This window comes from Xylaria bambusicola (assembly GCF_022495145.1).
Source record: "Xylaria bambusicola strain CBS 139988 unplaced genomic scaffold F5B22scaffold_34, whole genome shotgun sequence".
Lineage (NCBI taxonomy): Eukaryota > Fungi > Ascomycota > Sordariomycetes > Xylariales > Xylariaceae > Xylaria > Xylaria bambusicola.
Genome location: NW_025953587.1, coordinates 123,114 through 148,340, shown reverse-complemented (window position 1 = coordinate 148,340; position 25,227 = coordinate 123,114). Strand labels below are relative to the sequence as shown.

General features: G+C 47.2%; 7 protein-coding genes across 7 annotated transcripts; 2 read left to right on the top strand and 5 right to left on the bottom strand.

Annotated features, from left to right (window-relative positions):
• Positions 1–3,399: 3,399 nt before the first annotated feature.
• F5B22DRAFT_298567 (uncharacterized protein) lies at positions 3,400–3,784 on the top strand. Its single transcript, XM_047970494.1, has one exon. The coding sequence runs from the start codon at positions 3,447–3,449 to the stop codon at positions 3,702–3,704; it is 258 nt and encodes an 85-aa protein (XP_047828904.1). The 5' UTR covers positions 3,400–3,446; the 3' UTR covers positions 3,705–3,784.
• A 2,384-nt stretch (positions 3,785–6,168) lies between these two features.
• Positions 6,169–9,253, top strand: F5B22DRAFT_298610 (P-loop containing nucleoside triphosphate hydrolase protein). Its single transcript, XM_047970496.1, has 9 exons — positions 6,169–6,403; positions 6,462–6,612; positions 6,711–6,817; positions 6,870–6,980; positions 7,035–7,089; positions 7,152–7,205; positions 7,266–7,284; positions 7,346–8,189; positions 8,244–9,253. The coding sequence occupies exons 1-9, from the start codon at positions 6,296–6,298 to the stop codon at positions 8,961–8,963; spliced, it is 2,169 nt and encodes a 722-aa protein (XP_047828903.1). The 5' UTR covers positions 6,169–6,295; the 3' UTR covers positions 8,964–9,253.
• A 254-nt stretch (positions 9,254–9,507) lies between these two features.
• Positions 9,508–10,752, bottom strand: F5B22DRAFT_298662 (NAD(P)-binding protein). The gene is made up of 3 exons (XM_047970497.1): positions 10,313–10,752; positions 10,129–10,254; positions 9,508–10,048 (listed from the first exon to the last, which is right to left on the bottom strand). The coding sequence occupies exons 1-3, from the start codon at positions 10,606–10,608 to the stop codon at positions 9,592–9,594; spliced, it is 879 nt and encodes a 292-aa protein (XP_047828902.1). The 5' UTR covers positions 10,609–10,752; the 3' UTR covers positions 9,508–9,591.
• Positions 10,753–11,079: 327 nt separating this feature from the next.
• On the bottom strand, positions 11,080–12,372 carry F5B22DRAFT_614604 (NAD(P)-binding protein). Its single transcript, XM_047975474.1, has 4 exons — positions 12,239–12,372; positions 11,937–12,184; positions 11,589–11,868; positions 11,080–11,530 (listed from the first exon to the last, which is right to left on the bottom strand). The coding sequence occupies exons 1-4, from the start codon at positions 12,273–12,275 to the stop codon at positions 11,268–11,270; spliced, it is 828 nt and encodes a 275-aa protein (XP_047828901.1). The 5' UTR covers positions 12,276–12,372; the 3' UTR covers positions 11,080–11,267.
• Positions 12,373–14,223: 1,851 nt separating this feature from the next.
• Positions 14,224–15,964, bottom strand: F5B22DRAFT_614602 (uncharacterized protein). Its single transcript, XM_047975473.1, has one exon. It carries the CDS (start codon positions 15,537–15,539, stop codon positions 14,355–14,357), a length of 1,185 nt encoding a protein of 394 aa, XP_047828900.1. The 5' UTR covers positions 15,540–15,964; the 3' UTR covers positions 14,224–14,354.
• Positions 15,965–16,738, bottom strand: F5B22DRAFT_614601 (uncharacterized protein). Its single transcript, XM_047975472.1, has 3 exons — positions 16,508–16,738; positions 16,336–16,392; positions 15,965–16,243 (listed from the first exon to the last, which is right to left on the bottom strand). Exons 1-3 carry the CDS (start codon positions 16,704–16,706, stop codon positions 16,143–16,145), a joined length of 357 nt encoding a protein of 118 aa, XP_047828899.1. The 5' UTR covers positions 16,707–16,738; the 3' UTR covers positions 15,965–16,142.
• A 4,544-nt stretch (positions 16,739–21,282) lies between these two features.
• Positions 21,283–24,830, bottom strand: F5B22DRAFT_298428 (glycoside hydrolase family 3 protein). Its single transcript, XM_047970493.1, has 9 exons — positions 24,533–24,830; positions 24,409–24,474; positions 24,311–24,362; positions 23,970–24,253; positions 23,805–23,917; positions 23,609–23,748; positions 23,455–23,558; positions 23,284–23,405; positions 21,283–23,230 (listed from the first exon to the last, which is right to left on the bottom strand). The coding sequence occupies exons 1-9, from the start codon at positions 24,720–24,722 to the stop codon at positions 21,440–21,442; spliced, it is 2,862 nt and encodes a 953-aa protein (XP_047828898.1). The 5' UTR covers positions 24,723–24,830; the 3' UTR covers positions 21,283–21,439.
• Between the last annotated feature and the right edge of the window lie 397 nt (positions 24,831–25,227).

Genomic DNA, 25,227 nt, shown 5'->3' with positions numbered 1-25,227 from the left:
GAGCACGTAAAGGGATAATGCGCGTCGTCGTACACTAACTGGGTAAGAAATACGATATGACTTCTAGTCCCCAAGTAGACCTAACATTCCTGTCCCCTGACACTCATGCTTGACATTGATTACCTACCCCCCTCAACAACACAATGATCTACCCAGGGCCTATCATGCTACCGACGTTACTTTACAGTATCATAAACCATACTACGGAATACGATGCCTTATGTGTAGTGAAGTTTACAGACTTGGCCCCTCTCTCGCCCGCTCGTCCTGCTTCTTTCCGCTCCATCTCCTTCTGCTGGTCGGTACATATCAGGAAATATATACGGAGGCTAGACTCATCTGGGTACACGACATGAGAGATAACCATCAGCTCGAGATTCTAGAACAATGCGTGATTGGGTGGAGAGCTGGTAGGAGCGTCGTGGCTGAAACGGTAGCCAATCATGACCCCAGATATAGCAGGGTTGATGAATTAGAGGAGCCATTGAGGGCGGGATCGAGCAGACATCCACTCGGGCCCTCGACTGGCGACGTCCAAAGCATTGGGTTTGCTATCTTTCTCTAGTGCAGTGCGTGCTCCACGTACTCCAGGTATTCTAGGTCCACATCTGTCCTGGCCATCCGTCTTGGCTCTGGGCACCAGACCGTTGAAGGACTTGTGAATATGTATACCACTTACCCAGGCGCAGTTCTGTATTGAATTGCAATGTGTACATGTAGGTAAGGTACTGAATATGATCAACAGGTACGATACTCCGCCATAGGTACGCAAAGAGTAGTAAGTAGTCCATTGCAGGAGGTGAATCAATTCACACTACGTACTATGATACAACGCATTGGAACTAGAACTGACGATAAATCATGATAACATGTCGATCGAGCCTTGCTCCAAAAGGAAGGTCTGTGTTGTATCGGTCACCTCATCGAGCCAAGCGTCGACGGCTCGACCCAATTCATCTCTCAACATGTCAATAGCGTTCCGCACAATTGGCGCCGGTTCTGGGACCCATCCTCACCATGCTTTCAGCTCAGCTGCTCTGCATTTGCATTTATCAAATACTCTCTGCTGTAACACAACCAATCTGCAGTACACCTACAGTAGTGCATGTTGTGTACCGACTTTGCTAACAGGCTCCAAGTTGCGACAAGCCCACCATCTTCCTTGATGTGTTCCCTACAAAAATGTCAAGAGGGAAATTAATCAAAACGTCACCCTCCCATCATCAAAGGGTACATGGGGGCGGCGTATTTCTTCACTTCTTTCATCGTCCCCTGCGTATACAGGAGGGACCGTAGTAGTCTCTTTGCTGACCACTCTTTACTCACACCTCCTAATTGTTGTGTACTTGCCTTGGCTGAACTCGCCTCGGCCAGTTTGCGGATCTATTCTCTCATGCATTGCCAGTATACAGGCTGTCAGTGGACAAATTTGCCAAAGGGAGCTAACGACAAGGCTTGCTGAGATATTACAGAATTTAAGCGATACCAATGAAGTACTGCCGACCCTAGGACGACTGTTCCTCCACAATTCCAATGTCCGTCTTGGCCCGCGTAGCTTGTGTGGTAAGCTGGCCAAGGAGACCTATCAGAGGACGAGGGGTATGAATGCTTCTGGAAGCTTGTCCGAAAAACTTGGCCCATCTCGTGACACTGGACGCTCATACGCCGCCAGTGTGCTTGACGAGGTTGTGTTCGAATTTTCCTGGGTAGGTGAGATTTGCCGCGCGTCATTGATTGTAGTTGCCATGCGCACGAAGAATGTGATTGCAATGTTCTTGGTGGCGTAGCATCTTCCTGGAGCGTCTCGGTATTCCACAAAAACGGAAAAACGCACAGATCTATGTTTGTGAGATGCCCAAATCTGGGGAAGAGGGGACGTTTTGTTTAGTTTGTTTGCGGCTCTACCTCGAACCGTTTATTTTACGTAAAAGCGCTTCCTTTGGTCCAGTTTTCCAAGAAACCAAGATCAGGAGCCGGAGCGGGACGATCTAGACTTCCACCAGTCTCTGCCATCCATCTACCGAGGTACACTGAACATCGTGAGACCCAGCTTAGGAAAACAACTAGGGTAACTTCTCTCACTCGCAAGTCCGCAAGCAAATACGATGCGAGTATAAAGTGAGGATGTCAGCTTGTCAGACAACGGGACCGGAAGGATCATAAGGAATTAGCCGCCCAACATCTGCTTACCACTTGACCCTTTAGCGTGCGCTACGCGGATAAACTAGGTCTCGAGCTAATCGTGCTTGTATCTCAATAATAACGTTGAATCACCCAGAGCCACCTATAACTCAGTTTAACAGGTTCCAGTACCAAGAACGCGGAAACCCTGGTTCGGCTTGCTGGTGAAAATGCATACCAAAGTAGGCCGAACACTTAAGAGCTGGTATACGTACAGTAGTAGATACACACAAAAGTCTTATCCCCTGCTATTTCGGTGACGCCGATTCATACCACCATGATAAGACACTAGCATTGTGACCTCGGCCAAACTATAATGCTACGAAATATCTCGTTCCAATACCTATCATTCTGATGAGCCATGCTCTCTTAAACTTTTTGCGCCACATAGCCGGGGTAGGTAGTTGATTAACCATAACCAACGAGCACGTTACGCTAATCACAAAGCCTGGTGTATCTGACCACCAACTGGCCACCGAGACACAACACGTCTCGAGCCTCGTTATCTTCCGGTCGGTGGAACAGTGAGTGAGCTGTGAGTTTGAGGCTGGCCGAATTGCCACGCCGTCTAGGACTTTGCCATAAGCAAGCCAGCAGAGAAATCAAAGAAAAAGAATGCTCTGTCAACGGTAGAATAAGCTATACCTACCGATGCACCAACTTCTCAACACCCCTTATCTTCTCAGGTCAATCTCGCCTTACCCACTAACATGAGTACGTTTAGTTTGTCTCATCATCTCGGCGCTGCACAAAAGCTGGCGTACGCCATCCAACTCCGGGAGAGGGGCGGGCCGGGCTAGTCTTGTCGCTATGCGATAAGCAGGAAGTGTAGAAAACGTCTAGACGCAGGAGCATGCCTTACCATGTGACCTCCTGCTCGCGTGATCGACCACCTGACACATTGGCGTGCTGGATACCCCACGATCATTCAGCTTCGACCAGGTACCTAGCTTGAGGCGCAATTACTGTGCTAGGTATGTATATGCATTTACGGGTTGATGCTGTCGTGCGACCATCTACGCACCAGCAGCAGATTGTTGCGCTCGATTTCGTTAGTGTACTCCGACCGAAGTATCGTGAGAATCATTAGATAGTGCATTTAAGTATACCTTACTACAGTTATGTTGAAGGCTCATGATAATAGCGATGTCTTCACATGTAAACATAGACGTAGTCAGCGAAGTACCCAGGAGGCGCCGGTGTAGTCTAGCGTCTCTCCCAAATTGCGCGATCGTAACTAACGACCTATCGGTGCCTGAAGCATCATGTTCTCTTCATCCATAGCTCTGGTTCTTGCGCCCACAATTAGCATCCTCATCGATCTAGATTCGCTGCATCTAGGCAAAAATTCTGCTTCACTTGCTTTCGTAGTGTTTCAATATGCAGTTGCAAGGTGTAAACAGACCTCCACAAGACCACTCTTGCTGCTTGGCCAAAATGCCAAGATATTATGCTATATTGATCATCATATTGCATTTCGACGAACCGCCGCTTTGGAATCAAATGTTGTTTCAATCAGATAAGTTAACGCTTATAAATGATGCCTATATAATTTGTATTAGCATCGTTTACATGACAGCAGCTACGAGTCTATAATGAAGCACTAGCAACAAGATACCGCTGGCTCTCGTATGGACATCGGATTTTACCTAGTACAGCTTCTGAAATTGCGCTTATGATTAATGTCCGCAGCAGGCGCGGCTACAAACAGTCGCCATGCTTTCAAACGGCGTTTCCTCTTGGATTGTTCCATCCCCGGTCAAGTAATCATCGGAACTGGCTGCCGCCTGCATAGGAACATGGACATGTTGGTACTTACCAGGCATGCACTTGCATATGAGGAGCTAACAACATCCGATATACTATACTTACTTAGAGTATCCCACAAGCCCCGTCCGTCCCCAATCCCCCAGAAGACGCAAGGATACAAGTTCGATGGGGTCACGGGAGCGTATTACTGAACCGAATTACATGCTATTGTGTCGAACGAGATGGGCAAAGTGGTACGACCTTATCTAGGCATATATGGTTATGCTAGCCTGCAAGTCTGCAATGCCGAAATCACCACCCCTCGCTCGAATCCTTGGGGATTGATCCTTATACGCCATAGCCAAGCACAAGGCTCATATCACCGTCGCCTTCCACAAGTTAGCATAAGCCTCACTTGACTCAGCCAGGTGATTCGGCAGATTCGTATGCTCTAGTCGCTGGTTGGCATAGGAATCGAAGAGTATTTGTTAGGGTGCACACCAAATATCATTTTCTTATTGAATGGAGATTGGTGATTGGTAGTTTATTCGTTAGAGGCGGATGCCCCAGAATGAGAAGTCGGTGTATAGGTAGGTAGAAGGTAGATGTTGGATAATATGGGTATCACATGTCGCAGCCAAAGAGGTAATTAACACACGCCGCCTGTCGGAACGAAGAGCAGGTGTCGCGAAGCTCGGGCATTCGTCTGTCTAACTCGTAGAAGTAGATACATGAGTTTTAACTTGGAACCATATGGATGTATAACAGCTTATTGTCATCGAAAAAGGAGGTATTAGATTGGTTCCATCGAGTATAATAAGGGTGAATATGGATAGGGGTACATAAGCCACAGTAATTCAGCCATGTCGTGGCTGAAAACAACCCCCCCCCCCCCCTCCTCCTGTTTCTTAACCTCAGAACTCATGCCTAAATGGGTCCAAATCGTACCTTAGGATGTAATTATCAGATGGATTTACGTGTAACGCTGAGCTCTACTTACGTCCACCTCATGAGCCTTGCTTGAAGACAAGAAAAGAGCGAAGCGACATCCAAAGCCAATAGCCGCTGACTCCTGATGGGCTGTCTGTGAACAACTGTAGCAGTGGCGAGAGCGAGAGCGAGGAAGGTCACAGATCTCGCGAGGGAGAATATACTACAATTTTGTAATTCTACTTCTTGTAGGGTGGGTAAAAGATGGTCATGAGTGGGTGTCCCCGGAGTGAAGCAGTATCGTAAGTAAGTACCTAGCACCTGTATAACAACGGCAAAGATCTGGGCTTCAAACTTGATACTATTCATAATATAATGATCAACTAGGGCTGTATGAGTACTTGGCTAGCCAGTTCCTTCTTAGCCTTGGTGGCTTGACTGAACTCTATCCACAATTGGTATGCCAGCCCTGACCGCCTAGGTCTCCTTGGCTTGTTTCATGACGCGCAGTCTGTATAATCTCACTTTCCAATATTACCTGCATGTCTTTGAATGATCATGAACAGCCTCCAATGGCCTTTGGTATGGTTGAAGTGCCACGCGAACTGCATGTTCAGCTTGTACGTGTGTAGCAGTTTGAGAAAGAGCGCCCGCAATCAATATTCAAGACAGCAGCAATAAACACTAGAATCATACCATTACACATGGAGCATCGCACTCCTGACCTGAGGATGGATCGCCACCATGCTTTCGTCTGCGGTTAGAGATGCACCAGTCAGCGCGGTTCCGTTCGAGGTGGAGTCCGGTCTCGACAGCGGTGAGTAAATCCAAGTGCAGCTGCGCGAGAGGCCAGTGGGATCTCACAGATTTGGGTAAGCTTTAGATGTACTCTTTGCCTTGAGGCGAATCAAGACCTCCCGGTTGAGCAAAAACCCGTTCAACCATGCAGGTATTCAAAAGGGTCGACCTTATCCTTGCGTTTGTCAAGACTCGCTTCGCACCTACAAGGTGTATCGTTCAAATTTGTTCATGGAAACCAATTGTTAGTATGTGGCGGACCAATTTCGTTTGTGGCGCTGCAAGGCGGCTTGTTTGTTCTCATCTGAATAGCATTGGTCACTGGTACTTTCGAAATGATGCTGCTGCCAAGCCTTCTGTTTGTACAGAACCGTTTGTATAGAACCGACTAGAAATGATTGTTTTTATTTTGTTTTCGGCTAGCGAAATGTTTTATCTGCAACGAGCCTTCAAAGTTATATTCGGAGACGGCTCCTAATCTTTTCGACGCTGATATTTCTCTTATAATCCGAAGGGTTATCACCATTTCTTCAGTCAACATCACCTTCCATTCATGCACCTTACATGATCCATCTCTTAAAGTTTACCCAAATCACGTTGAGTCAATTTTTGTTTCACTACTAGGCCCTCTTCAAGCATGGCTGAAGTCAAGGGCCAAGAACACTCTGGATCTGGCAATCTTGCCATTTTGACCAAAGTCGATAAGCTACGAGAGCTTATCGGAAATCGAATTGCTTTGCCCCAGGTGAATCTTCATCATGTCTACCCCCCTGGGGGATGTCGGTCACTGACAATATTTCTAGCTTGTTGTTGTCGGGGACCAATCCTCGGGAAAGAGCTCCGTTCTAGAGAATCTGACTGGATTCGCGTTTCCCCGTGCTGCAGAGCTTTGTACGCGATATGCTACCCAGATCACTTGTCGTCGCGAGCAGATTGAGGCCATCACGGTATCTAGTGAGTAGCATCCAGTCGTCGTCTCTCTCTCTCTCTCTTTGTGGCCGTCGCCTCTCATCGAATTATCAATTTTGCAACGCTAACTCAACACCCTACAGTCATACCTAATCAAGATGCTTCGCCTGACGCGCAGGCTCATGTCAAAAAGTTCCATCGCACATTGATGGGGCTCGACCAGACCACCCTGGCCCAGGTCTTTAAGGACGCAAGTGTTCTATACCTTTATCGAAGAGCGATGTGAGCTAACGATCACTTAGGCAAATGAAGCAATGGGTATCCGCCCTAGTGGGAATGACGTTACCTCCGACAAAGCATCACTTCCAGCTTTTAGCAAGCATACCCTCAGAATTGAGAAATTTGGTCCCAACGTAGGTTTACAATCTTTCGGGGCCAACAGGTATCAACATGCTCACCTCAAATAGGAAGAGCATTTCACAGTTATTGATGTGCCTGGTATATTTCGTAACGAGACTGAAGGTAGGTGCCGATTAGGAAGCATGATTGACCCTCTCTTAGTACTGACTTTGCTATGTTTACAGGCCTGACCGTTGAGAGCGATATCATCCTTGTTAGGGATATGGTCAAGAACTATAGTACGTTTCAATTGAATCTCTCTAATTAGCTGAAAATCTGTACTAAGTATGCCATCACAGTGAAAGATCCACGAACGATGTTAGTGAACAACTATACCTTACGAAGTTTAAGTTGCAGGAACTAACTCTGGGACTTGCAGTATTCTAGCAATTATGCCCAGCAATGTCGATCCTGCTACACAAGAGATCTTGAAACTAGCAAAGCAGGTGGACCAAACTATGTCGAGAACCATGGCCGTCCTTACAAAGCCAGACCTTGCCATCGAACCTACAACCCAGCAGATCGCGATCGACCACGTTATGGGCAAGAGAAACGATCTCATTTTAGGATACTATATCGTGAAGAACAGAGGACCTGATCATGCTGACATGACTCTCGAGGAGGGTCAAATGGACGAGTGCGAATTCTTTGCTAAAGCCCCGTGGTCAGCTTTAAAGCACACAGATAGAGCGGGCATAGATTGTCTCAAGCGACGAGTCCGGGAGCTTCTTATTGACCTAATCAAGAAGGAATTCCCCCAAGTCAAGCTCGAGGTCATTAAGGAGCTGAACTTGCTCAAGTCTCAACGGGACGCAATGGGTCCTTCAAGAGATGGCCCGGACACGCAAAGGGAATATCTGAACAAGATCAGCGAGACGTTCCAGTCATTAGTGCGAGATGCCCTCGGAGCATCTTACGCCCGTCACAAAATGTTCTCCAATCATACTTTGCGCTTGATGACTCGTATCGTAGAGGCAAACGAAAGTTATTCGGACAAAATGGCCCGAACTGGCCATACGCGTCAATTTCAGAGCATGGGAAAGGATAAACACTCGAAGTCGAAATTTGACGAAGACATTGAGGTTCTCCCTGATCTCTACCCCGGACTTCGCGAGATCTTTGACCCCGTCATAACTCCTGTGCCGAAGTCCGACATGGATACAGACATCCTGGATTACATTGAAGGCGTTTATACGTCAAGCCGAGGACAAGAGCTGGGAACAGTATGCTGCAGCTTTCTTATTCCTGTGATACTGTAGGCTAACAACCTTTGATAGTTTTCGGGATCTCTCCTTGGAACCATGTTTCAAGAGCAGTCAAAGAAATGGGAGCCGATAACTGTTCAGCATATCACTTTGATCATCTGGCACGTGCATCATTTCATTCACGAGGCACTTCGGGAGAGCTGCCCAGACTCGAAGGTTTTCGATGAGCTCTGGAATACATATCTCCTTGACGAGCTCCACAGCTCATACTGTGCAGTCCTTGAGCGAGCCAAGCTTCTGCTTAAAATTGAGCGTGATTGCTGTCCAATCACTTATAACCACTACTTCAATGACAATCTGCAGAAAGAACAGAGCAAAAGATTAGTATGCGCAGTGGAGAAATTGGGAGTCGACGAGTTTACCCTTGACGAAGCTCATGAAGATGAAGAAGTACTGAAAATCCCAAAGTCATCGCTCCAACAGTTGGCTGTAAACAAGTCGAACTCAGAGCATGTTCGCGAGTATATGCACGACGTCCTATACAGTTACTACAAAGTCTCGCGGAAGCGCTTCGTAGACGTGGTCTGCCAACAAGCAGTAAACTACTACCTTCTTGCGGCTGAGCATAGCCCGCTGAAGATATTCAATATGCAAATGGTGCTTCGCCTCAACGAAGACCAGCTTGACACCATTGCGGGTGAGGACCTCCACATCAGGCAGCGTCGAGAGAAGCTCACTCGTGATATTGCCAATTTTGAGGCTGCGCTCAAAACTCTCAAGGGCTCGGAATAGTGGGAAAAGCTGAGCTCAATAGGCTGCGAGTGACATGCGGCGAGTAACGTTTTTTTAAGGGGGTTCCTTCTTTAATGTTAAGATGGTTTCATTTTCAGAACTAGAGAAGGTGGTCAGCACTTTTGCGATTCTGATAAGGATGACGATGAGCTAATAGAGCTCCATTCTCATGGTGTCTGTCGCTATTCGCAAAGATTAATGGTAGATGTGAGTGTGTTCAATCAAGGGCAAAGTCTAGGTAGCCATGTAGCGATGACTTAAGCGTGACGGATTCAGACGGTAGCTTACAGAAAATTGTGTTCAGGAAACTTATGCTGAAATTCGAGATCAGCTGCAGTGTCAAGTATATTTCGTGCGATGACGGAATTGTATCTGCTACAGCAGACTTTTGCACAAAAAAATATTACTGCAAAACTCCGCATGAACCCCCATACTTGGCAAGACTTCCGGAGCCACGGCATCGTTATTGATCAACATAATTTACTTTAAAGCCTAACTAAAGCACGACCTCATGCATTGCTCGTGAGAAACGGCAAATCGCCCTCATTGATTACTTCAGTTTGAGGCCGTTGGTTTCTCAATGGCCCAAAACGTTACCGGGCGTGATACCACGTCTAAAGGATCAAGGTTACTTCTCGATGATCTCCGTATCTGTAGACACGGCGATAGCCCTGGTAGCTTCCAAGTCGTGGCTCAAATTTCCTATTTTTTGCTCGAGTGCAGCAACACAATCAGCCCCCAATACCATACGAAGGTAGTCGTGGCCCTCGACGACGGAGTTGAGTATATGCCTCGCAGCCTTCTCGGGGTCCCCTCTCACGAATTGTACTGGCGGGATCTCTATGATCCCTTTAGACGCAGTAACCATAGAATCGAGTGCGGTACCCTTGTAACCATCACTGAAACCATTCTCATGTGCAGCTGGAGTGACTAGGCGCAGAGAGAAGTTGGTCCGGAAGGCTCCAGGCTCTACAATCAGGACCTTGATGCCTAGGGTTTCAACCTCTTGCTTAAGCGACTCATGTATGGCTTCAATGGCGAACTTGCTTGCGGAATACACCCCTCTTCCAGGCCGCGCTATGAAGCTGCGATCGCGCAGTGTCGGTTATTAGCTAAGTATACTAATCATAGACTGGGAGCCTACGACTAAGGGCATTCAACTTACCCAGCTCCACTGCTGATGAGAACAATATGACCATGGCCTTTCGCCCGCATGGACGGCAAGACAGCTCTAACGGCACGCAAGGGTCCCCAGAAGTTGACTTCCATTTGATCGCGAACTTCCTCTTCGCTGTAAGAAAAGGTGTTAGCAGGCGAGATACACTGTTCCCTAACACGAGAGGAGTCACCTTGCATCTTCGACGCCGCCTATGAAGGCGTAGCCAGCGTTATTTACAAGCACGTCGATGTCGTAGTCTATCTGGGCCTTGGAGAACTGGCTGAATGAGTCTGGGTGTGCCGGATCAAGCTGCAGCCATATTCCGCCTTTGGCGGTGAAATCGGGATTGAAGATCTGCGCCTGAGCTACATCGCGGGTAGCTCCAATGACCTTGTGTCCTGCCTCGAGAGCTACGTGCGCGATAGATTGACCGAAGCCTGAGGAAGCGCCAGTAATCAACCATGTAGATGCCTTTGACACCGCCATCTTGTTCGATGTTTTGAATGCGCCTAGATATGTTTATCTGTGTGAGGTGTGTCGCTCGGCCCCCGTCACGCTACGTTGGCTGAAGTACAGGAAGCGTATGATAGTGTCGTGGATATTCGGACATAGGTACATGCGGTATCAATGGGGTCATTTACTTTGCAATGTAGTAACCGCACCAACAGGATCACAGCACCATGGCACATTAGAAAGGCCGAGGGCTATCACTCTGTCTCTTCATAGTGTTTATATACTGGCAGGTAAACATTAGGTTTGCGGCAATAATTACAATTATCTCCGGATGATAGTGCAAGGGGCAGGCATTTTAACCCCGTTATGTCCGTGCTGTGTTAGATATGTATTGGTCACTTCATAAGGAAGAGCATGTGTGGTAATCAGGATGTTGTCAGGAGTGGGTGTCCCAGAGTGAGGAGAAGGCCATTCACAATCAAGTAATTAAGCAGAAGGTATGTATAGGGGTTAATAAACCATTAATTTCTAAACCTTCTAACTCTTAAGGGGGTCTACTACCCCTTTATCTAGCCATATGATCTATTATAACCACCCCGAGGGTCTATTGTGGCTATTATTCCTGATAGATGTAAGGCACTGGCGTAAGAGTCACTCGAGACCCGAAGAAGCTCAGAGTCGTCCTGGGATTTCTATGCCGTTCCTGCTAGATTGATGGTCATGCCCCCATCTGCAACCAGAGAGCTCCCAGTGATGAGGCTTGCTCTGGGGCTACAGAGAAATAGCACAGTATCAGCTATCTCCTCGGGTCTCCCTACTCGCCCAATTGGGATGCCTGGTGCCATTAATGCTTCAATTCCTGGAATATCCCGTTCAAGCTCCTTGGTCATGTTGGATTCTACCCATGTTGGGCAAACACAGTTGACTCGAATGTCATCTTTGATACTGTCAAGTGCTAAATCAAATGTAAGCCAAATAGGAACTTAATTGTTGATTGTATAGTAAATCTTTACCGGCAGTCCTCACTAATCCGACAACTGCGTGTTTCGAAGTTGTGTATTGTACGAAGGCAGGCGCTGCTGCTATAGACAGTGCAGATCCTAAAGCTACCACGGATCCTCGTGTATTACCCCGGGAGGGTGACTCTGCGAAGTTCGGCCGTGGCTCTTGAGACCTCATAATGGATAGAGCAGCTTGAATGACAAAAAATGACCCATTTACATTGACGCTTTGTGCATTCAAGAATTCGGAGACATCGGCATCCGCAGTAGACTTGAACGTCCTGATTGGAACCTTCAAATCAATGACAATTAGAGAAATCTCGCATAAAGTCCATATTGGTGAGAAATAGAGTGGCATACAGCAGCACATGTGACGCAATAGTCAATGCGACCAAATGACTGCACCATGTCCTGGAAAGCCGAGTCCACGGAGTCTTTGAGCCTAACATCAACGTGAACCGCTTCGGCGCGAAACCTAGGTTGTATCGACGCGGCCCTCGTCTCGTTAGCCACACTTTGAGCCCTTTCCAAATTTACATCTGCAATCAGGAGTCCTGCAGCACCAGCATGCGCAAATGCCAAAGCGGTAGCCCGTCCGATACCACTACCTAGTCAACAAATTAGTTTGGTAATCGTAATTGAACACGGCTGAAGTAACATACCTCCCCCGAAAATAATCGCATTACCGGTAATATCCATGACACGTGTGATAATAATGGTAAATGATATATATTCAATTTGAAGATGAACTGAGTGCCAAGTTACAGCTCCGCAAGTGAGCTGACGGAAATATTATATTACAGAGGGGTAATGATGTTGGCCGCAAGAGATACGAACCTGCATCTTATGCGGGGTGTGAGCACGGCGTGAGGGGTCATCTAGTGTTACACGCGCACGACCTGAACATGCAGTTCGCGTGGCGCTTCAACCGTACGAAAGGCCATTGCAGGCTGTTCGTGATCTTCAAAGACGTGCAGGTAATATTGGAAAGTGAGATTATATAGACTGCGCTTCATGAAACAAGCCAACGAGACCTAGGCGATCTAGACTAGCAGACCAAGAAGGAGTTGGTTGGTTAATGACTTTTGTAGCCCTAGTTGATCATTATATTGTGAAAAGCATCAAGTTCGAAGCCCAGACCTCTGCCCTTGTTATATCTAGATGCTGCTCTCTACAACCTGCGAAAGAGCCTCAACGTTAATGAACAAGGCTGTTGATATGTTAGTTATGTCGCAATTGTACAGTTCGTGGAAATTTTATCCTAGTCGTCACAACGTGTCAAGACTTCCCAACGACGGAAGAGTAAAGTAGTCATCCCATTACCAACACTGCTACATCGCAACCTTAGATGCAATGCGACCAATTCTCCATACTGATATGAAAACAGCCAAGACAATACTTAACACCACTAGACCTAGTCCGTGATCGGGATTTTCATAATGCACGTCTAGGCCATAGCGGCATGGAGTCTCGGTGAAAAGAAGGAAGACGACACTTTTCGGCTGCAGAGAGCACGGTAATTAAAATTAAAATTGGAAAAGATTAGCACTAAACAAGGAGTGAATACGAATTGACGACGGAAAAGGTCATGGGAACACTACGGCGGTGGATATGGCATGTTGATTATATACACTGTGGTCACACTCTAAATTCGTGAAATATAACGAAGAAAGTGCTAATCAATGCGAGATCATCTCTCTCGCAACAAAGAGGCCATTATCATGGAGCTTTAACAGCTTAGCCATTGACATAGCATCTCTGAACTATGATGCTAATAATTACAGTGACAGAGATCAGTAGTTTCTACAGATAGAGGATAATGAATAGGTCTACCGCGATAAGAGCTGAGGAATTTAATGATTGTGAAGCATTTCTGACGTTTTCTGAAGGAAAATCTATATTTTTGGGTTACTTACAGCTAAAGAAAATAACTGACGAAGAAAGGTCAGATTTGGGGGGTAATAACCCGCGATCTGTCATGTTAGCTTAACTTGCATTGTTCAAACCCACCGAGCAGTGTAAGTATCGTCGCCTGCGAGAGACACGCTTACAGAGAATTTGGCCCGAGCAGCTGTGGCTCGTGCTATTGCCTCGCTAGAGTACTCACCACCCCCGAAAGACTTGCTAGCGTTGTTCCGGATGTCCGATAGGATAAGGAGCTCCTTTGCCTTAATCTTCATCATAATCTCGGAGGTTCCAGCTGGAACCGTCATGAAGCGACCTTGGGTGTCCTGGATTCGAATAGTTGGAGACATGATGCCTGAATAGTTAAATGTTTTGAGTTATATGGTGTCGTCTATGAAGTTCTAATTGTTGTGACTGTGATTTTGTTTGGTTTAATTTCCAACAGTTCTCAAGAACTTGTCGAGTATATATAGATTTCTTGATGGTAGAATAACAATGGCTATGTTTTGTGGCCCTGTCTTCTTGTCCCCTTTGTCATACTGCTTCACAATATCATTGTAGAGCTTTCATCAAATGAACTACTACAATTATCAAAGAAGCTGTCGGTTGTGTATACAATAGTCGCACTATACCTTTATAGAAATCTTAGATGTGCACAAAGACAGCTAGCTATTAGTGGCGGGGTATGTATGGACATCACTTTGCTATGGACATGTACGCGCGCACAATGTAGTTCATTTAGTTAAGAAAGAAACCTAGAAGTGTTTATATTGTCCTTCCAACAATTAAATGGTCTAGTCCCATAATCATCTGGTAAAATCCCCTCTTGCAATTTAGAGCCATCCCCATATGCCGAAAACAGTCTTAAATAAATCAGAGGATATTACAGCGATAAACACCTGAACTCATGTTATCACTCATTTGCAACCCGTCCTCGACAACTTCCTCGTACTGATTAATTTCTAGCCCGTCGTCCCAACCCATGTATCTAGCCCGGTCTTGACGAGCTTCATCGGACATTATGATCTCGTCGTCATATCCTATGTAATAGGGGCAGTCTTCTGCGGCTGCTATGAGCCTTCTTTGCCTTTCATTTGATTCTACTCCAAGACCTTGGAATAGTTTCTGGGACTTGAGCGTGACTGACGTGCTATTTAATTCTCTCAGGTGTGCTAGTGTAATTACCACAACACCGTCATGACTCAAGGAGTAGTTAGGGAAGTATCGTTCTAAACTTTTCCGCTCCCAATCTTCTATCAATCCCAATAGGGCAAATACACGGTCCCGTGGATCCTTGCATCGCGAATGACGATGGTGTATGATAAGCTCTTCAAGTGGGCGTTGGGAGAAACCATCTGTAGGGTTCCGCGCCAGCAGTAGAGGCAGGGCATCGTGTTTCTTCGTGTCAAGCATCTCAGTAATAACGCTGTCTCCTGCGGGCGCTAATAGGCGCAAATTGGCTTCCAGGCTTAAGGCTTCTTGAAAATCCGCCCAAGACATCATGCTTCTGCCGCAATGGATCTGGATGTCACGTGCAAGCAGACATTCTTGGATGACCCAGTACCGAGACCAGTATTCGTGGTCTGCCAATCTCGTCACCTTATCGAAACTATCCAAATCCAACGTCATAACAGACCCTTCAATCCAAGGCTTATAGAACTCAAGGTCGGGATCAAGCCCAAGCCAAATCGAGACGCAGTGGGCGTTCTTGTAGATTTCGTCCATTACTCGGACTTGGGCATTGCGTTCCGGGATATTCCCTTGGTTGATACATATTGCATCCACCCAGAGATATCTCGCCTTGGAATGCTGCGCGTGGAAGCTAAGGTAAGTGAGACAAAACCAGAGGTTACGTCTGACCGAAAAGTTTCGCCCATTGAGTCGCAGCGTGACCATATCATTTTCTTCGCCCCAAGTATATGAGACAGCGATATACGGCGGGGCTCTCTTGCGCTCAAATTGCGCCATCTCCAATGACATGAAAGTCCCTTCCCGGATCGATACCGGCCGCAGTAAGCGTAGCTCCCCGGGTTTCAGATCTGAATAAGTAAATGCCATTAATTTTCAATTGGAATATGATCCAGTTTACTCCATTCTTCTAGTATAGCCTTAAGGAGAATGGTGAACTTTGTCTTATGTGAGTTGGATCAAGAGTAATGAGGGGAACGTTGCAATGCTACGCTCTGCCCATATTTGACAGGTGTAGGCAGCAGCGTCAGACATAGCTGTACGCCGCAGGAAGCATATTACCTACACGCACCATATCGCGTGCTGAGCATTTCGCGAGCATCCGCCGCTAGATTCAGAAAGTGTAGGTTTTGATGAATCTATAATAGGTATCAAACACCGGTAGATGTTGGTGGAGGCGTGCGGTGCGCCTGCTATCGGTGTCTTTGCTGATCTAAGATACTCTGCGTTATTCGGGTTCGCGCTACAATAAATCCAAGTTTAGAAAATATGTAAAGACTGCATTGACTTGAGCAAAGCTATCTTTGCAGTCAACCTTATACTATACCCATTAATATTAATTTAAAGACAATTTAGGTTTAATTAACTAATCCTTTAATAAAACTGCTAACACAACCCGTCGTTTAGCGTCTTGCAGATTCATATAATTGCAATAAGGAATCGCGTTCAGTGGCTGGAATGTTCCCTTCCGTATCAACCCCTACTCTCCTGGTGCCTGAGACACCCATCATTTCCCCGAACGTGTATTTCTCGCATGGTGGTTGTGTGGGAGTGGAGTTCGACACGACCATATTCTGCATTAATTGTGAGTCGCAAATATAATAGGCAGTCCCGGCAATTGTCCGAACATCTGCTGGAAACGGTGGCCACGGGACAAAGAACGAACCCAAGATGATGAGCACCATAGCCGCCATGATCCCAACGGCAATCCAGGTACTGACAACTGCAGCTCGGTATTAGCTTCAGGTTGCTCAGACAAGATAATTAGAAATTTATGGAATTAATTATACAACCATATGTGATGGGTAGAAGGAGATACTGAGTAGTTGAATACGTACGGTGCACATTCAGAGTTTCTGTTACCTGGTAAGGAACGTTGCTAAGAAGAATGGGCAAGAATTCAGATAAAACGCCAAATGAGGATACAAGGCTCATATAAAGATCGCGTTCCAGGACAGCCGAGACAAGACCGGAGAAATAATTGGTGGGAGGGGATATCTCTATCGAGTGCTGAGCCGTCCGAGGGGATCTCGCCATCCGCCTGTATGCGCTGAGGTGTGCCACCGCTGAAGGCACTCGGAGTGAGCTTGATTATCTCAGACAATTAGAGTTCTCTTAGATTTATTCCTCACCTGTATGAAGCTCATTCCATGCGAATGTGATGATGACGCCGAAGAGGGTGAAGAGCAGACGAACGCCAAAGGACTCGCTATCGAGGAAGAGCTCGAAGTGGTAGGATGTTCGTGGACCATTGTAATACCCTATCAGAGCTATCACGCCCGACAGGAACAGAAGGGTGATGATGCGCCCTATGATGCTTAATGCGAAAAACGGCTGCACACTTCCTCGTCTCCCCAGGCTAACTTTCTTGAACCCCCTTGTAAAGCCGTAGCAAGAACCAAAGAATGGCACGTGTCTCTTTACCACATCAGGCCTTCCCTGTCTACAGACCACAATACCATAGTGCATCTTGCCCGCTACGATGAAGTGGTCTAGCTTGAAAGTGTACAAGTCCAGTTCGCGCTGTACCACGGCATTTGCCAGCTTTGTGCCCCTCGTAGGTAGCGCGAGGAGGACCTCGCGAATATCTGGGTGGCCGAGGAGCAAAGCAGTACCTGCGATGCTCCAGGGGCTATTTTCGACGCCGGATCGCCACTTTCGTAGAAGTAAGAGCGTTAAAACTATCAGTGCCGCTATGGAGAAGAAGAAGGCTTGCGTGATACGTGCTCCAAGGATCGCTACCCCGATAGTATAAGCACAGTTGCTTGCGGAGCCTTTCCCCTTGTAACAACTTCCGTGCAGGACGAGCACGAACACCTCGGACGAAAAGGTCGTTGCAAAAGCCGAAAGAACAACCATCACGGTCGTTAGAAGTGTTAACGGCCAGCGACCTCTGAAAAGAAGGGCGACGTCTTGAATCATGCTGTGCAGGATCCCGGGTTCTCGACACAGCGAATATGCCGCCGTCGTGCCACCTGAACTCGCCAACTCATGGAACGGCTGCAGGCGCTGGGCGTTGAGGTCTATTATTCTAATGGGAATCGAGAGCACCGTGGCTACAAGGATTGTGGCAAACGTCCCAAGGAAGTAGTCCGCCTCAGAGATGAAAAAGAATTCCGTGGAAGTGGCTGAGCTATCCCCAGGCTCACTCGGAGGCGTGGATGTGGTGTTCTGCCACCCTGTTGTGTTATTGCTTTGTATTGAGCTTGTTGGAAGTGGCGACAGCGGGACCAAAGTCAGGGTCTGCGTTGGTGATCCTTTGGCATTCGTTATTGTTACCAACCTTGACGTAACAGGCACAGCAAGCGTGGCAGTATCCGTTGGCTCACCGCTCCGGTCAGTGAGTGTATATACGATTGATGTCAGTTCGGCGACCAGAGTTACAGTTGCTGTCGGGGTGCCGCTTGCGTCTGAGAGAGTTTCTACGACCGAGCTGTACATATTTAACGTCGTGGTCACCGTCGGTGTGCCGTTCGAATCGGTAAGCGTAGAGGTGACTGGCGGGGGAGCGATCGCTAGCGTTATCGTCGAGATTGGAATGTCGGAGGAGACCTGCACAATTACGACGATAGGTGTGTCGGAAGATGTTCTCGGCAAGTCCCCTGATGAACTAGTCGATTCCTCAGGCTTGCCTGTCAAACTTGTGATTGATTGATCGAGTGTAGTACGGAGAGAATTAGGGGCCGGAAAACTTGCAGAAAACCCTGACGAATGAGCAGCTTGGCCAGAGGCTGATGATGTTGTTAAAATTGTTGATAGAAAGCTCGAAAAGCTACTAGTGGCAGTAACAGGCACGTTACTCGACAAACTGGGACTTTCAGAGAGAGTGATAGTCAATGTGGAACGAGGTTGCTCATTGCTAGTGCTTAGGGGCGTTGAGGCTATAAAAGTCTGACTACTCGAATATGAGGTAGTTACAATGGTCTGTGCCGGTGTTGTTGTAGGTTCGCCAGACGGAGCAGGACGAGAGGAGAATGTAACGGGAACCCTTCCAAAGGAACCCCATGCCGAATTTGATGGGATTCTCTGCTGTAAAGGCCATTGATGTTGCCCATACTCACGTAGTGGTCTCTCCGATGGCTCTTGCATCCTCTCTGCTAAGGGGCTTGGATGAACCAGCATTATCTGCTCAGGACTTTTGGTCCATGTCACGCCAGACGTGGTATCCCCAAAACAAGAGTAAGTGCTTGAAGGTGGTGTAGTCAATATGGCATGGCTTGTCGAGGAATTGGGAAATCGTACTCGGGCCAGCTCTGATAGCGAATCGTTCAACAACTTGGTCCCATCAGTGTTAAAGTCATTTGCGCCCTTTCCGTCATAGCCTCTCGAGAAAAGAGTGAGGCCAGTTTCTTTTACGGGAAGTCTGTGAATCGCCAACTCGATCAGCCCACCGAAAGTGGCGAAGAGGAATCCCAGGCCAGTCAAGAACCACCACTTTACTACAGGAAGGCATATCAGTCTCAACACTGCCAAATACAGTAGGGATGCCCGGGGTAACGTTCGGGGAAGTAAATCTAATGAATGCGGCGACTCACAGACGATAGGCCGATAGTCCGGCACACTGTTAAATGGTTTTTCATCGTCGCTTGACTGTTCGTCAAGACGATCAATTGAGCTATGTTCGTTGTAGGTACTGTATTGGGTAGACCCCAACGAACCAGCGGAGTTAAGAAACGAGGTTCCCTCGGAACTCATGGACTAACCCGAGTGTTATAGGACAATGATGTCGATTGGCTGGCGTGAATGCGGTTCGCATTACAGAGTTTAGGAGCATATAATGGAGAGGTGAGGGATCCGTAGTATCCAGTGACAAAACACCTATGACTATAATATAGTTGTATTGAGTATAAACGAAGATTGGACGTCGAGTTGATAATCTGTTTCTCATCTTGGCAGATAATTACAGTTATCTATATGGTTCACTGTCAAACGAGACCATTTATTTTGGGAATCTTCATGGCGCCTAGCTCTTTCAATCTTCTGGCCCCCAATATGCAGGGGCTAAGTCCTATGTGCAAAGTGCTCTTATCTCACCAATAGGGCCATGCGCGATCGAGGTCAGTTCATACCTCTAAATTTAGTCCTCTGGCTGCATAATAGAACCTCTGACTTGAGTTGAATGTGAGCCTGGCGTCTGTTGTAAAGAATGGGTCTGAGGTATCTCATCATTTCAGAATTTTGCCTGGTGTGTAAAGGTATAAACCGGACTGAACTACGTACTGCAGGTTTGTTGGGGTCTTGCGCGAAAGCTACAGCGCCATCCTTTTAGTGTAAAGACATACCTCGGCAAGATATAAGGACTCCAATTTTGAATGCCAGAACCTCTAGTCCTGGAGGCTTGTATACTAACACTTCAAACATTTATATGCAACATTAGCCGCCTATGCCCATTGGGCAATGCTAACTAGTGGAACTCAGTTAGACAATACTTGCTGAGATATATATTATATATATAGCCTTATATCCCCACCAATCGCGATGTTTACCTATGTCATACAGCATTGTACCGGTGTTGAACCTGTAACCTTCATCATTGGGTGTTATCTCACCGACGGTGCTGCGCGTTTCACCTTGATCATTTGCACTGCCCTATGACACAAAAGAACACCGCGTAGTGGAACCTATGAATTAGCTCTAGAGTCCGTGGAATCTCCCACTTCACTCATACTTACTACAGTCCTTAGTCGCACATTCCGGCCCCTATAAGCACATTAGTATCACGGTCCCTACCTTAGGATTTCACAAACGCCGGGACGCAGCTACATCACGGTGTGTATCAGTATAACTCAAAGATTCTATATTACCTAATTACAGTTACCGGAGAATAGTCTGGGTAGCACAAGCACTCTCCCTTCACGAAGCTGTCCCGAGTAAATAAAGTCTTGCACGAAATACATACATCGTAACGATGAAGTGGCCATGGACTAAGTCAATCTTTTCTCCCGTCTCTTTTCCGGATCGAACAATTCTTTATTTTTATCACTTTCAACAAAGGATCTTTTACGAAAATTTCATGTAAATTGCCACCCGATCAGGCTTTTCTACAGTAAGGTTCTTTGAGTATGCCGTAGAGACCTCTTTAGTAGCCTGAGCCTAAGTCCGATGGCTTCTTCAGTACCTACGTGCAACAATAAGATCATAGATCAATCCTGTGATTACAGTTCTCTCACATCACGAGCCCTGCTGGATCAATCGACTTCTGAAATATCATTTTTATAGGGAGATATTTCTGTGCAAGTGTATGCTCGGACCCCTCGTGATTTCTCACCTTCTTTCGCGACCGAGGGCTGGGGGCCGTTTGAAATTGGAGCTACGGTTGCACCCTCTTCAGAGTCGACGAGTACCGCTTCAGCCATCATTAGCTCCACTACTCTCTCAGGCCAATTCACAACCTCTACTCGATAGCTGCCATGTTGATAATAGCGACGTTAGACATCGTTGCAGGAGTTGCTCTCGCTAGAAGCTCCCTAACACACAATCTATTGCCGGAATATCAGGCATATTTAAGTAAAGATATGACACCTACAACCAAGTCTTACCACTACTTACAAACCACAGCTTGATCAATCAATTCCTCCTACGTAGTAGACGCGACGGCTGACATTACATGAGCAAGCGAGATCCGATATCTGAATTATCTCATTTAGCAGCATACCGACAAGCAGCCTTGGAAAAGCTAGGTTTCGCTGACTATGCAATAGCCCTATCCTTTTCGAAGCTGGCACAGGCCTACAGAAACCAGGGTTATAATGTAATGCTAAAGTAAATTGCTATGTACACTGCAAAGTAACATTCATGCTACTATCAGTAGCGCCTCCATGGGCGAGGAGCGCAAATGTATATGTGCCCCTCTCAAGCTCCCACTCATACCGACGATTAAGTATGGTAAGATATCGGTCGACGTCCAATTCCATCTTTATCGTCACCTCTTGACCAGGCTTTATATACTCCCTCTTGAAGGCGACGAGCTGTCTCATCGGCTGCACAATTGATGAAATTCGAGATAGGGCATACACCTGCGCTACGTAGCTCCCTTCTATAGAACCAAGATTCTTGACCCGCGCTGTAAATATGACCGTATCACCTGCCTTGAACTCGGAATTGCGCGCAGACGATGATCGCGCTTCAAACCCAAGGACTTCGAACTCAGTGTAGGAGAGACCATAGCCGAACGAATAAGCAGGTGTCGAGTCGATGTCCAGATATTTCACCCTCCGGGTGGTTTCCTTATAGTTGTAGTAGATAGGAAGCTGGCCAACATGTCTCGGCACCGAGACGGGCATGCGTCCACCAGGGTTAATCGTTCCGAAAAGGACATCTGCTACGGCTTGGCCACCGGCCTGGCCGGGGAAGAAAGCGCTTAGAACGGCGGCACTTTGATTGTAGTGCTCGTCGATAGCGAAAGGCCGGCCTCCTTCTAATATTAGCACCACCGGCTTTCCGAGTTTGTAGATCTCTCGGGCTAGAACCTCTTGGCTGGGAGATAGACCTAGGGTGCCTCGGTCGCCGCTCTCGCCGTCGCTGTTCCATGCAGCTCCCAGGGCAAGAATCGCGAGATCGGAAGATTGCGCTATTTGCACGGCTTGCTCCACAGCGTCGCCGTTCCTGCTGACGAGATTCCAGAACAACAGGATCTGGGAGTTGAGGGAGTTTACGTTTGCGGTCTTCTTATAGAGATTGAAGGCTTGGTACTCTATTCGAAGATGATAAACCTTTTCTTTTTCAAATGTGAATGGGACCGACCCAGGCGGGGGCAATGTGCCGTTGTTGGAGATGTAGTCGTAATTCATTATGTTGCCCATGATGGTACTCGATGTTGAGAGCTCATCAACGCCTTGCGATATGATTAGCTCCTCGTCTACGAAGAGTCTGGCTGTGGTATTCGATCCAATTGCTACCCCTATCCAACCGTCTATGTCGATATCAACCGGAGATCGTAAATAACCCTCCCAAGTAGCGCTGAAGTTATTAGATGGTAAACCATCTGGCGGATACAAGCCCCAGTCCAGCGCCGGCGCTTCTACCCTGTTTGTCATGGGTTTCGTGAAGTCTGTGTTGGCGAAGTATGTCGCTAGCAGACCGCCTGCCATATCATTTGGCGTTGATAGTAGATACGGCGGAATCACGTATTGGGCATTGTATTCCCAGCTATTGGTGCCCCATGCGGATATTAACTCGAAACCCTCAGTCTTAGCATATGAAAGAAGGCCTTGTCGGATGGTTTTCGCAGCCTTCGCAGGGTATTGACCCCACGCGCCCGAGTAATCGCCATAATTTAGGGTATCCCCAAACGGGCCGATGAGGGCAATTCGCGCGAGGCCTTGTTGCTCTGGGTTCAAAGGAAGCGTCTGGTTCTTGTTTTCTAAAAGAACTATGCTCTTTTGCGCAGCTTCCAGGGCAAGATCAAGATGGGTTTCCACTATTTGGTGCGGATTAATATCAGTTGGAACGTAGGGGTCGTCAAAGAGGCCAAGATCCCATTTAACATTGAGAATCTTCGTAACGTGAGAACGCAATGTCGAAATATCAAGGGAATTGTTCGCCACTAAGTCTTTAGTTGCCTGATAAATTGGTTAACGGGGCACCGTGCATTCCTCTTCGTCGTGTATCTCACATTGAGGTATGTGTCCAATGGGTAGTCGTAAAACTGGACCATACCACCTGCTTCAAACCATTGGCGAATCCCATCAGCGGGAGAGTCGGCCACTCGATGCACAGAGAACAATTCCGACATGCCTATTTTCCATTAGCTACTTCACCACCTAAGGCCGATTTGACGCATTACCAGTATCATCAGCAATCACAAATCCGTCGAAACCCCAATCCTGGAGTGCTTGATAGAAAAGAGGATGCACGTGAGCTGGAACATCGTCAAACTCATTATAGGCCCTAGGGTAGGGTGAGTGGTAAAATCTCTAGCGAGGACTCGCGGAACTCACATCATCACGCCTCTCGCACCCCCCAACTGGATCGCAGCTTTAAAGGGGGTAAGGAGATCTTGAAGCACCTGTCGATTTCCATGACCCATGAAAGGCGCAGCGTTATGTCCCTCTTGCGGCGAGCCGTGAGCAGCAAAGTGCTGGACGCAACTGTTTAGCTCTCTGCATGTCTGTCACGAGAGAACAAGAACTATACCTTCAAGACCGGCGCAACAGCGTCCGGTTCGGACCAAGAGCCGTTCTTGGACAGACCACTTGAATAGGCTACACCCATATGAGACGTAAGAGTCTTGTCCTCTCCCCATGCCTCTGTTTGACTTAGCCAAGAAACCAGCGTGTATGGCCCCTTCATCACCCATACCTTGCATGCGACCCCAGCGTGGATCTTGACCAATGTCTAGAACCGGCGATAAACACGCATGAATCCCAATTGACCTAGCTTCTGTCCCTATTGCGCGGCCAATGCGGTATACTAGATCGGTATCGAAGCTCGCTGATAGACCTAAGCTCTGCGGAAACATCGTCTGCTTGAAGGATCCCACCCCATGTAGACACTCTCCTATATGCATGAAGGGAATCTTGAGCCTGGCTTTTTTTAGATTCAACTCCTGGACTGAATTGTAATGAGATGCATTGAGCGGATACCTGCTTTAGTTTCAGTGGACGCTGTTCAAATTCACAACCAGATAGAGATAATCATACCAATCGTGCATCACGCCGATAGGAGAGTCAGGACTAAGGCGCATCGTGAAGTCTGATTCGATATGAGCTCAGTCTAAAATGTCATTTCCTATACTTACCATAAAGCTCATTTTGTGAGTTTGGACCTACGATGTCATCGCCAAACATAAGATGAAGCTGTAGCACTGGGAAGTGAACTGTCAGTACGGCAACTCTCAGACAGTGCAGTTGAATTAGATGTACCCAAATCCTCTATCGTCATATTTGAGACCAAAGATTCAATAACGGAATCTTTGGTCATAGTCGCAGGCTCATTTCGGCCTCTTAGACCAAGTGTTTGAGGCTTACGAACATAGTCGCCTTCAAAACCATCGACGGTTGAGTGACAGGTGTGTGACAAAACGCCGAAGACTAGGCACAGAAACAGGAACATGACCTCAAACAGTAACGAGACTCGCAATTCCCAATTTACAACGTTTGGCGTCCAAACTTGCTACCTACTGCCCTGCTCTAGTTCGTCACCGTTGGGTCCATTTTATACTTATATTTGATGCGCGGGGTAAGGTGAAGATCAGGGCAGTGTAGCAGCATAATACCACCTACCTACGTTGTGGAGTTCGGTGGAATAGGCTACGAGCGAGCTCCAGTTCATCCAAGATGACCGCTAAATTGGTAGACCGGAGCAACAGCAGGTCGATAATTCCTACGTAACGGGCCATGGGCCGAGCTTTTCGTGAGACTGTAACTGAGTAAATGGCACAGCTTCGTCTCGGTTATCAAAGAAGCTTTCGCTTTCAGGATCGACTTTGATGTTAGGCGCTCACATGTAGAAGTAGAAGCAGAATCAGAAGGCTCGCATCATCTGGATGAAGGAGACAGAGACATGTTAATCTATATGCAAGTATACGAGTTGTCGTAGATTTTGTAGCAAAGAGACA

What these genes read in the sequence shown, in the direction of transcription:
- F5B22DRAFT_614601 (XM_047975472.1), bottom strand. Translation starts at nt 16,706, where the DNA reads ATGGCGAGATCCCCTCGGACGGCTCAGCACTCGATAGAGATATCCCCT. An exon ending in AGAAACTCTGAATGTGCACC is followed by an intron (nt 16,393 to 16,507) that starts GTACGTATTCAA and finishes ACCGAGCTGCAG; the next exon opens with TTGTCAGTACCTGGATTGCC. An exon ending in TATGGTGCTCATCATCTTGG is followed by an intron (nt 16,244 to 16,335) that starts GTTCGTTCTTTG and finishes CAATTAATGCAG; the next exon opens with AATATGGTCGTGTCGAACTC.
- F5B22DRAFT_298610 (XM_047970496.1), top strand. Translation starts at nt 6,296, where the DNA reads ATGGCTGAAGTCAAGGGCCAAGAACACTCTGGATCTGGCAATCTTGCC. An exon ending in TGAGGCCATCACGGTATCTA is followed by an intron (nt 6,613 to 6,710) that starts GTGAGTAGCATC and finishes AACACCCTACAG; the next exon opens with TCATACCTAATCAAGATGCT. An exon ending in TTGAGAAATTTGGTCCCAAC is followed by an intron (nt 6,981 to 7,034) that starts GTAGGTTTACAA and finishes CACCTCAAATAG; the next exon opens with GAAGAGCATTTCACAGTTAT.
- F5B22DRAFT_614602 (XM_047975473.1), bottom strand. Translation starts at nt 15,539, where the DNA reads ATGGCATTTACTTATTCAGATCTGAAACCCGGGGAGCTACGCTTACTG.
- F5B22DRAFT_298567 (XM_047970494.1), top strand. Translation starts at nt 3,447, where the DNA reads ATGTTCTCTTCATCCATAGCTCTGGTTCTTGCGCCCACAATTAGCATC.
- F5B22DRAFT_614604 (XM_047975474.1), bottom strand. Translation starts at nt 12,275, where the DNA reads ATGGATATTACCGGTAATGCGATTATTTTCGGGGGAG. An exon ending in TGCGATTATTTTCGGGGGAG is followed by an intron (nt 12,185 to 12,238) that starts GTATGTTACTTC and finishes TTTGTTGACTAG; the next exon opens with GTAGTGGTATCGGACGGGCT. An exon ending in ATTGCGTCACATGTGCTGCT is followed by an intron (nt 11,869 to 11,936) that starts GTATGCCACTCT and finishes ATTGATTTGAAG; the next exon opens with GTTCCAATCAGGACGTTCAA.
- F5B22DRAFT_298428 (XM_047970493.1), bottom strand. Translation starts at nt 24,722, where the DNA reads ATGTTCCTGTTTCTGTGCCTAGTCTTCGGCGTTTTGTCACACACCTGT. An exon ending in ATCGGCGTGATGCACGATTG is followed by an intron (nt 24,254 to 24,310) that starts GTATGATTATCT and finishes AAACTAAAGCAG; the next exon opens with GTATCCGCTCAATGCATCTC. An exon ending in CATTGGACACATACCTCAAT is followed by an intron (nt 23,231 to 23,283) that starts GTGAGATACACG and finishes CCAATTTATCAG; the next exon opens with GCAACTAAAGACTTAGTGGC.
- F5B22DRAFT_298662 (XM_047970497.1), bottom strand. Translation starts at nt 10,608, where the DNA reads ATGGCGGTGTCAAAGGCATCTACATGGTTGATTACTGGCGCTTCCTCA. An exon ending in GGCGGCGTCGAAGATGCAAG is followed by an intron (nt 10,255 to 10,312) that starts GTGACTCCTCTC and finishes CTTTTCTTACAG; the next exon opens with CGAAGAGGAAGTTCGCGATC. An exon ending in CTCATCAGCAGTGGAGCTGG is followed by an intron (nt 10,049 to 10,128) that starts GTAAGTTGAATG and finishes GCGCGATCGCAG; the next exon opens with CTTCATAGCGCGGCCTGGAA.